This window comes from Nanorana parkeri, unplaced genomic scaffold, assembly GCF_000935625.1.
Source record: "Nanorana parkeri isolate BGI_ZX_2015 unplaced genomic scaffold, ASM93562v1 scaffold1452, whole genome shotgun sequence".
NCBI lineage: Eukaryota > Metazoa > Chordata > Amphibia > Anura > Dicroglossidae > Nanorana > Nanorana parkeri.
In genome coordinates this window covers 338,056-348,410 of record NW_017307720.1, presented here as the reverse complement: position 1 = coordinate 348,410, position 10,355 = coordinate 338,056, and the positions used below count along the sequence as shown (strand labels likewise).

Here is a 10,355-nt window from a genome sequence, read left to right as displayed (position 1 = left end):
CTCCTCTCCACCACCCGCTGAGCTCCGTCTAGAATGTACTCCTCTCCACCACCCGCTGAGCTCCGTCTAGAATGTACTCCTCTCCACCACCCGCTGAGCTCCGTCTAGAATGTACTCCTCTCCACCACCCGCTGAGCTCCGTCTAGAATGATCTCCTCTCCACCACCCGCTGAGCTCCGTCTAGAATGATCTCCTCTCCACCACGTGCTGAGCTCCGTCTAGAATGATCTCCTCTCCACCACCCGCTGAGCTCCATCTAGAATGAACTTCTCTCCACCACCCACTGCGCGCCACTTAGAATGAACTTCTCTCCACCACCCGCTGAGCTCCGTCTAGAACAGTGGTTCTCAACTGGTGGGTCGTGACCCAAAAGTGGGTCGCGACCCCATGTTCAGTGGGTCGCCAAATGCCTTCCACTTTTGTAGGTGAGATGCTCCTCAGCCTCTCCCTAGTGCAGCACTCGCACCAAGCAGCCATTAAAATTATGCTACCCGGCACCAAGTGTCAGCTTGAGGTGGGCTGGGGGTATGGCCGCGAGGGAGCTCCATCCATACATGCATTGCTTACAGCTCCCTAGTGTGCCCTGTAGAGGTGCCTGGACCGGAGTGACATCACATTCTGGCTCCTGGCACCTCTACAGGGCACACTAGGGAGCTGTACAAGCAATGCACATGTGGATGGAGCTCTGTCACAGCGCAGCAGCCCACACTGGACCTCAGACTGAGGATCCACTCCAGTTCTTGTAAGGTAGGGAGACTGGGTGGACCTACCATGTGTTTTGGTGTGGGAGGTGTGTTGTGTTGCCATTCATTTGAATAGCACCCCAAACGCACCTGCCACCCACAGTCCTATTGCCTGCACCGGAATGTGTGGTACCGTAATGCTGTGCATTCCATTGCAGTGCGCCTTGGGTCACGACTTAATGACCTAGGACAAATGTGGGTCCTGAGGTTACACAGGTTGAGAACCACTGGTCTAGAATGTACTCCTCTCCACCACCCGCTGAGCTCCACCTAGAATGCACTCCTCTCCACCACCCGCTGAGCTCCGTCTAGAATGTACTTCTCTCTAGAGCTGCAACAGTTATTCGATTAAAACCGACGATGGAAAATGTTGTCAACGTTTTCCATCGTCGATTCGTCGGCTAAAATTCAAATTTCCCGCTCGCCGCTGCACGCCGCTTACGCCCGCCATTTACGCCCGCTGCTTACGCCACGCCCACGTCCTTTAAGCCGCTCGCGCCTACGCCGGTATACCCGCTTACGCGACGCCGCTTACGCCACGATGAGGACATGTGTCTGGCCCTCTCATCCCGGTGAGCTGCCCGATTCGCCGCTGCCCGCCGACATGATCAACGCCGCTGCCCGCCGACAACACCAAGGTAAGTGGAGATCGGCCTTTTTTTTATACTTCCACCGCGCCAAGCTTGCTCCCGTGATGGACTACAATCTCAATAGAAACTAGTAGTCCATCACTGGAGCCTTTTTTTAAAAATCCGATTAATCGAACTTAATAATCGGCTAACTAATCGATTATTAAAATAATCGTTAGCTGCAGCCCTAGCTCTGTCTAGTATGATCTCCTCTCCACCACCCGCTGAGCTCCATCTAGAATGTACTCCTCTCCACCACCCACTGCGCGCCACTTAGAATGTACTCGTCTCCACCACCCGCTGAGCTCCACCTAGAATGATCTCCTCTCCATCACCCGCTGAGCTCCATCTAGAATGTACTTCTCTCCACCACACGCTGAGCTCCGTCTAGAGCGACCTCCTCTCCACCAATTGCTGAGCTCCATCTAGAATGATCTCCTCTCCATCACCCGCTGAGCTCCATCTAGAATGTACTTCTCTCCACCACACGCTGAGCTCCGTCTAGAGCGACCTCCTCTCCACCAATTGCTGAGCTCCATCTAGAATGATCTCCTCTCCATCACCCGCTGAGCTCCATCTAGAATGTACTCCTCTCCACCACCCGCTGAGCTCCACCTAGAATGTACTCCTCTCCACCACCTGCCGAGCTCCATCTAGAATGTACTCCTCTCCACCACCCGCTGAGCTCCACCTAGAATGTACTCCTCTCCACCACCTGCCGAGCCCCACCTAGAATGTACTCCTCTCCACCACCCGCTGAGCTCCGTCTAGAATGTTCTCCTCTCCACCACCCGCTGAGCTCCGTCTAGAATGTACTCCTCTCCACCACCCGCTGAGCTCCGTCTAGAATGTACTCCTCTCCACCAACCACTGAGCTCCGTCTAGAATGAACTCCTATCCCCCACCCGCTGAGCTCCATCTAGAATGATCTCCTCTCCACCACAAGCTGAGCTCCGTCTAGAATGATCTCCTCTCCACCACGCGCTGAGCTCCGTCTAGAATGATCTCCTCTCCACCACGCGCTGAACTCCGTCTAGAATGATCTCCTCTCCACCACGTGCTGAACTCCGTCTAGAATGTACTCTTCTCCACCACCTGCTGAGCTCCGTCTAGTATGATCTCCTCTCCACCACCCGCTGAGCTCCGTCTAGAATGTACTCCTCTCCACCACCCGCTGAGCTCCGTCTAGTATGATCTCCTCTCCACCACCCGCTGAGCTCCGTCTAGAATGTACTCCTCTCCACCACCCGCTGAGCTACGTCTAGAATGTACTCCTCTCCACCACCCACTGAGCTCCATCTAGAATGTACTCCTCTCCACCACCTGCTGAGCTCCACCTAGAATGTACTCCTCTCCACCACCCGCTGAGCTTAGTCAAGAATGTACTCCTCTCCACCACCTGCAGCGCCTTCAATGTACTCCTCTCCACCACCCGCTGAGCTTAGTCAAGAATGAACTCTTCTACACACCATATAAGCTTTGTCTAGAACGCCCCACCCCCAAATGGAGTGTTACAAACATTACGTTTATTTAAAGATAAAACGGCATGCACAATTTTTTGCAATCGCACTGCACTGGAACGCACAGCATCACGGTACAGTGCGGGCGGTGCGTTTGGGGTGCCTTTGAAATGAATGGCACTGCAACACACCTCCCGCAGCAGAATTTGAAACTGAAAATTACTTATTTCCCACCTTTTTATATTTGTTTTCTTAATTACGCTTACAATACGTAAGCACATGGAGCTGGAATAGCTTCAGCCCGGGAACGACGGCTGCCAGTGGTGAGATTAGGTAGACGGCCCCTGAATGTAAATACAGCAGGTAGCGGGCGGGTGCAATAGCCAATAGCTGGCTGGCTGTAGTGTCCGCCCAATGCTTGGTGTGCCCTCCTCCCAGCATGAAGGAGAGAGCTCGGGGATCCAACCAGCTAATTGATGATGAGAATAGTTGACAACTATTCTCATTATCAATTAGTTGGTTTTAGCCCTACCCCCCTTTGAGGTCCATCTAGAATGAACTCACAACTGTGGCAGTTGCAATGGCATTCCCGGACAGCGGTTTCCTCCTAGGCCCATGTCACAGGAGTGTGGCAGCCATTAATTTTCAGGCTAATGCAACGCAGTGTGGAGGGAGGCGGTTTGTGTGTTTTTTTTTCTATTATGAAAATTGATGTGTGGAAAAATGGCGGAGTGACATTCCTTGTACCTGGCTATCATAGCTGTGCTCCTACCTGGAAGTCTGGAGGACATCACCTGTCATAAGATAGGAATCCATCATGTGCCACACAGACATCCCCATCACTCTACAGGGCCACAGATCACACAGAAGGGACCCCCTATCACTCCGCAGCACCACACATCATACAGAAGGGACCCCCAACAGTTTAATAGACCACTTATTATATAGAGGAGACACCCATCACTCCAAAGCACCACACGTCATACAAAAAGGACCTCCCACCAACACACATCATACAGAAGAGACCTCCCATCACTCAACAGCACCATACAGAATGCCCCCCCCCCCATCCCTTTAGGGGGCCACAAATCATACAGAAGGGACCCCCATCATTCCACAGCATCACATGAACAGTTGATACCCCCATCAGGGTAAAGGGCCAAAGTTCGTTCAGGACCCTCCCCCATCACTCCGCTATACAGGAGGGACCCCCCCCATCACTCTGCCATACAGGAGGGACACCCCCATCACTCTGCCATACAGGAGGGGCACCCCCATCCCTCTGCCATACAGGAGGGACACCCCCATCACTCTGCCATACAGGAGGGACACCCCCATCACTCTGCCATACAGGAGGGACACCCCCATCACTCTGCCATACAGGAGGGACACCCCCATCACTCTGCCACCCTAAATAAGAGAAAAGGTCCCTACAGTATCAGGGGGAACATATAAGACAGGAAGGGCCACACACACGAAGCTCCTTTTGTCACTGGTGCCCCTTTAGAACCAGGGGCCCCCATTGACCAGAGGAAGCAGCAGGTAGCATAGCAGGGCACCATCGCTCCAGGACCAATGCGTCCCCAGTCGGTGTCACCCGGCACCATGAGGGCCACACACAATGGCGGCGAACAAAGAGGGGGGGGTGTCTCTCTCTCACACATACACTGCAGTAGGTGGGGGGAGTCACCCTTCTCTATATACTCACCGACCCCGTGGTGGCAGCGGCCGGTAGCTCTAACCACCTTCGACTCACACCCCGCACAGCTTCCGCTAGCCGGGTTTCCGCTTCCGGGGCGCTCCCGCCTGAACACAGCGCGCGGTTTTGCCGCCAGTGACGTAACAGCCGAGGGTCAGCGCGCAGAAGCGTGAAGGAATGGGCGGGAGCTACAAGGGGAAGAGCTGCAGAGAGACCACCGGCGGATCTTATTGGAAATGAGCGGGACAGGGCGACCACTAAAGGAAGAGGCGGGAACTGCAGGGGACCAGAGCTTATTGGATAAAGGAGGGAGAGGGCGGCCACTAGAGGAGGAAGTGGGAACTGCAGGGAACCAGAGCTCATTATATAAAGGAAAGAGAGGGCGGCCATTAGAGGGAGAGAAGGGAACTGCAGGAGACGCCGATCTCTTAATAGCCCCTTGTGTGTCACTTTCATTAGTGTCCCCTCATCCCACCCTGTATGCTGTCTCATTTATTAGTGTCCTCTTCATCTCCCCCCGTGTGTCTCATTTATTAGTGTCCTCTTCATCTCCCCCCGTGTGTCTCATTTATTAGTGTCCTCTTCATCTCCCCCCGTGTGTCTCATTTATTAGTGTCCCCTTCATCTCTCCCTGTGTGTCTCATTTATTAGTGTCCCCTTCATCTCCCCCGTGTGTCTCATTTATTAGTGTCCTCTCATCTCCCCCTGTGTGTTTCATTTATTAGTGTCCCCTCATCTCCCCCGTGTGTCTCATTTATTAGTATCCTCTCATCTCTCCCTGTGTGTCTCATTTATTTGTGTCCTCTCATCTTCCCCTGTGTGTCACATGTATTACTGTCCTCCCATCTTCCTGTGTAATTATGTAGCATCCCTCAGAATTACTCCATGGACACGTTGCAGGTAATCGTCCATCTTGGATTCTTTAGATAAGTTGGATCTATATACTTCATATATCAGTGCACCATCCTGATCCCTAACCCTGTGTGGCTGTGGGGTCTTCTGTGGCCGCAGCAAATCCGGTCTGAAGGCCTTAGCCCTCGTTCACACCTGAACGTTTTGTATCGCGTTCTACGCTCGACGAACGCTCTACAAAACGCTCAAAAATATAAATCCCATTGTATTCAATGGTCTCGTTCCCACCTCGGCGTATTTCCGCCCGTCCCTAACGCGCTACAAAACGGCCCATGCCGGAAAAGGTACAGGTACTACTTTGGGCCGTTTTGTTGCGCGTTTCCATTGGGATACAGCCAAGTAGCCTTTGGAAACGCGCATTTGTCACGCAACTTTTTGACCGCGAATCGCTGTAAAAAAACGCGCGCCTGCCGCGCATATGCAATACGCCTAGGTGTGAACGAGACCTGAAAGCAACCCTGTCAGGGTAAAAAAACACTAAAAGCATCTTCCTGTAATAGAAAAGGTATTTTATTCAGCTGTCCACCGGCCTCTGTCAGAGTCACACTCGTCTTGTCCCCAGTCTAGTGCTGGGTGTTCTCTATGATGTATGGCTGTCAGTGGTTCCGAGTTCCACACAGAGTACCGGCAGCAGATCCAATCAGTTCCCAGATGCCGCCTTAGAGGGCTGGCGGACGCACTGCTTGGCATTTCAGCAACACGTTGCTATGCCTAAGCAGAGCCCTCCTTACCTCCAGTGTCTGCTCCAGTGACCCCTGCACTCCTGTGCCTCCAGTGACCCCTGCACTCCTGTGACCCATGTGGACTCCTTAGCGAGTCACAAGTGGGGAGAAGACTCGGGATAACACCGGGGAGCGACGTGTTTCGAGGAAACCTCTTTCTCAGGCTCTAATGGTGTTGTAAGTGCCGGTTTTAAAAGATGACAGCTGGGCGGGGCTTAGCGACAACTTCGCTGTATCGCGTGTACAGGTGGATATAAGTGTAACACCTAGTTGGCGGCTAAGGACACCACAGGGTACAAGTGGATGTCAAGAATAAACGATCAGAGAACTCCAGAGATGGCGTTAGTTATTTTGATCGATCAGGGGGCAAAAAATTATGTTTAATTACTCGTCTAGTGTATGGGGAAAACGTTATAAACCACTAGTAATCGAAGGTGGAGGAGGGGGAAGATGTTTTTATTCTTATTTGGAAAGAGTTGGGAAGATGATGTTCATACATCATCTTCCCAACTCTTTCCAAATAAGAATCCCCACTTGTTCTTCTCCCCACTTGTGACTCGCTAAGCAGGCTACTCTCAAATAGCCTTTTTTTACAGTTTTATTACAGTGTTTTAACAGCCTCTTCCCGTACACAGTCAGACGCTACATGCGCCGTCGTTACCAGACCCTTAGGGACAGGACTGCTCTCCGCTCCAAGCACTGTCCTGACAGCTGCAGAGAGACGGGTGCTTGTACAGCCGAAGCACCACCAAGTCAAATCCAGCGTTCCACCCACGCACCGTCCCCCTTTTCAGTCCACACAAGAGGGATACGGATACAGTCCCAGCACCACCTTGTCTCCCCTCCTGGCCATCAGTCTTCCATTCTTCAAACTGCGGCTGCCAGTTCCCGCGACTACTTCAATCCAAGCACCCTGGACCACTCGATCCTTCTAGAAGGCCTCCCCTCTCCTGGTCCTCTCCCACTCAAACGTAAGTGTGGTTTTTCCTTTACACATCTGTCAGCACCAATGTTTTAAACAGGTACCCTGCAAGGTTTGCGCCCTGTTGTGAGATTTTTTTATGTTATACACAGGCCTGCCCAGGACTGTCAAGACTTGCACCATCCGATGTAAACAAGCAGTGGAACCACAGCCATTGGATCGAGGTATTAGGGATGCACCGATAACGGTATTTTGGTACCGAGTACCGATAATTTTTTTTCCGGTACTCGCCGATACCAATTACCGAGTACCGGAAATCCCATTCAGAAAGCCAGGCGGCGTGTAATGACTCGCCACCTGGCTTCCTGATAAGCCGGGCAGCGTGTAAAGATTCCCGATTAACAAGAAAGCCGTCCCAGCCTGTCCCCCCTCACCTTCAGCCTGGAACGGTCTTCCTCCCGTACCCATCCGGAGCCGTCTTGCTGGCCAATCGTGGAAGCCTGGCGCTGGGTAATGAGGCGGCGCCCTGCTTTCTGATTGGACAAGAGGCCGGCTCCATGCTCCCTCGTCACGAGATGACGAGGGAGCATGAAGCCGGCTTCCCGGCCAATCAGAAAGCGTTATTACACGGCGCCCGGCTTCCTGATACAGGAAGTACTCTGACTAGGCATCGGAGCATTTGGCCGAGTATGAGTACTTGCCCAAATACTCGGTATCGGCACTGATATCGATACTTGTATTGGTATCGGTACATCCCTAGTAAGTATGCATCTGTGAAGAGGGAAGGGATAGGGTCAGATCAAGGGGCAGGAAGGGTAAGTGCGCTTATCCTTTAAGAAGAAGCCCAATCACAACGGTTACTCTTCAACCTCATCTCACTCACAGGAATAAAAGGACGCCGAGACGAGTATTTATTTCATAGCAAATGTAGTATAGTTTATTTACCATGGATAAGAGTGACCGTGCCGGCCAGAGCCGGGCGGCCGTATCACCAGCATTCTGCCTATATAGAAAGAGTAAAAAATAGCTTGCTCAGTTAACGATTTCTTTCTTTTCTTTTCTTGATTTTAATTTTTTTCTATAAAATATAAAAAAATACGTAGGAGGAAGATTAATATTTAGTAAAATAAAAGGTGACGGAAAAAAAAAAAAGCCTTCGAAACGATTCTGTGGGGAGGACAATGGAGCCAGAACGTCCTTCTACATCCTTCCGCAAGGCTGATATGGCCTTTTTTTTGTTTTGTTCTTTGACAAGCTCTTGACGCTGCGGCCGGAAAATGTTTCGTATGCGTGGGTCGGGGCGAAACGCTGTGGACCTGTGAGGAGGAGGCGGAGGTTTATAGAGGGAGCGGGGAAATGGCGGACGTCCGACTGTCGTTGAACTGCACTTCCGCGTTTTTTACTCTCCCCGGGTCATTTAAAGGGGTGGTACACTTTTAAACTCAATTGGGGTTAGAAAGTGCGGCGAGATTGTTAAATTCACATATATTTTGTACTGTCTACCCTGCTCTCTCCTGCTTGTACAGGCACTTGAGGTATCCCGTAAACCCAAGGAAATAGGAACTTTTTGCCTTTCTGTTTTTTTGTCTACAGTCGGATACAAAGTTATTTGCGGCTTTTAAAGTGTCTACAGGCCCCTTGTTATGATAAACCAAGTGGACTTTTACCAATGGATGCAGTGGATAAGTCAAGCATAGGGGTGAACTTGAAAATTGAGCAATTTCATGCTCCCGCAATTTAAGCAAGTATCTGGAAGTTTTGACAAAATTTTGCCATTTCGGTGAAATGCATTGGAGCAAACGGAGGTGGTTTTTAAGAGTGCAATAGGCTTTATATAGCTCCTGAGGGTTAGGAAACTCCTTTTAACTACCCGGACCTGTTCTTGTGCCACCAACTGCCCTGCAGCACTCTGGGACTCCGGTTCAAACCCGGTCAGGACACTATCTGCATGGAATTTACTTGTTCTCCCTGTGCTTTGTGTGTGTTTCCTACGGGTACTCTGCATTCTTCCTAAACATCTAAAGACATGTTGGTAGGTTAATTGGCTCCGGTCTAAATCCCTCCTGCATGCATACATACAGGAGGCATTTAGACTGGAGTCAATTAACCTACCAACATGAGATAGGGACCTTAGATTGTAAGCTCCTTGAGGGCAGTGACTGATGTGAATGTGCATCTATGTAAACTGCTGCATAAAATTGTTGGCTGTATGTAAATACCTGTAATTAGGGATGCACCATTACTGATATATCGAGTTTGAGTACCAATATTTTTTTTTCCCCGGTACTTGCCGATACCAAATACCGATACCAGAAGTCCCATTAAGGAAGCCAGGCGGCGTGTAATGACTCACCACCTGGCTTCCTGATTAGCCGGGAAGCAGTCCCCATGCTTCTCACTATGTGGCGAGAAAGTATGGAGCCGGCTTTCTGGCCAATAAGGAAGCCGGGCACCGTCTAATCACGCGACGCCCGGTATCCTGATTGGCTGGGAACCCGGCTACCTGCTCCCTTGTCATGAGGTGATGAGGAAGCATGAAGCCGGCTTCCCGGCCAATCAGAAAGCCGGGCACCGCGTCATTACATGGTGTCTGGCATTCTGATTGGCCAGCTTGCCGACCAATCAGGGAGCCGGGCAGCGAGTCATTACACGCTGCCTGGCTTCCTGATTGGCTGGGAAGCCGGCTCCATGCTCTCTCGTTACAAGTGACGAGGGAGCATGGAGCCGGCTTCCCGGCCAATTAGGAAACCGGGCAGCGTGTCATGACGCGGCACCTGGCTTCCGGCTCCATGCTCTCTCGTCATGAGGTGACGAGGGAGCATGAAGCCGGCTTCCCGGTCCATCAGAAAGCCGGGCGACGCGTCATCACAACATGCCCGGCTTCCGGATTGGCCAGCTTCCCGACCAATCAGGAAGCCGGGCAGCGAGTCATTACACGCTGCCTGGCTTTTCCTGATTGGCCGGTAAGCCGGTTACATGCTCTCTCGTCACAAGTGACAAGGAAGCATGGAGCCGGCATCGTGATACAGGAAGTATCGGGCTAGGCATCGGAGCATTTGTAGTTCAATGACAGTCTGCCCGTGCTTCTCCTCGTTCCAGTTTAAACCTTTTGCCTTCCTTTTGAAGACGAGCTAGAGTATCCTTTCTTAAACTGGTAAATAAGGCTCACCAGTATCCTCCAGACTGGCGATCTAATCGGACCATCACTTTTTTTGGCAAATAAAATCTAATTAAAAAAATATCTATTACTTTTTTTTAAATCCACCAT

General features: G+C 51.3%; 1 protein-coding gene across 1 annotated transcript in view; it reads right to left on the bottom strand.

Moving 5' to 3' along the window:
• LOC108798338 (double-stranded RNA-specific adenosine deaminase-like) overlaps positions 1-5,443 on the bottom strand; it is an 8,482-nt gene extending 3,039 nt beyond the window's left edge. The window contains exons 1-2 of the mRNA XM_018570077.1: positions 5,414-5,443; positions 4,541-4,807 (exon numbers count right to left, since the gene is read on the bottom strand). Coding sequence (XP_018425579.1) covers positions 4,541-4,807; positions 5,414-5,443 — 297 coding nt within the window. The remainder of the gene's footprint in view (positions 1-4,540; positions 4,808-5,413) is intronic.
• Between the last annotated feature and the right edge of the window lie 4,912 nt (positions 5,444-10,355).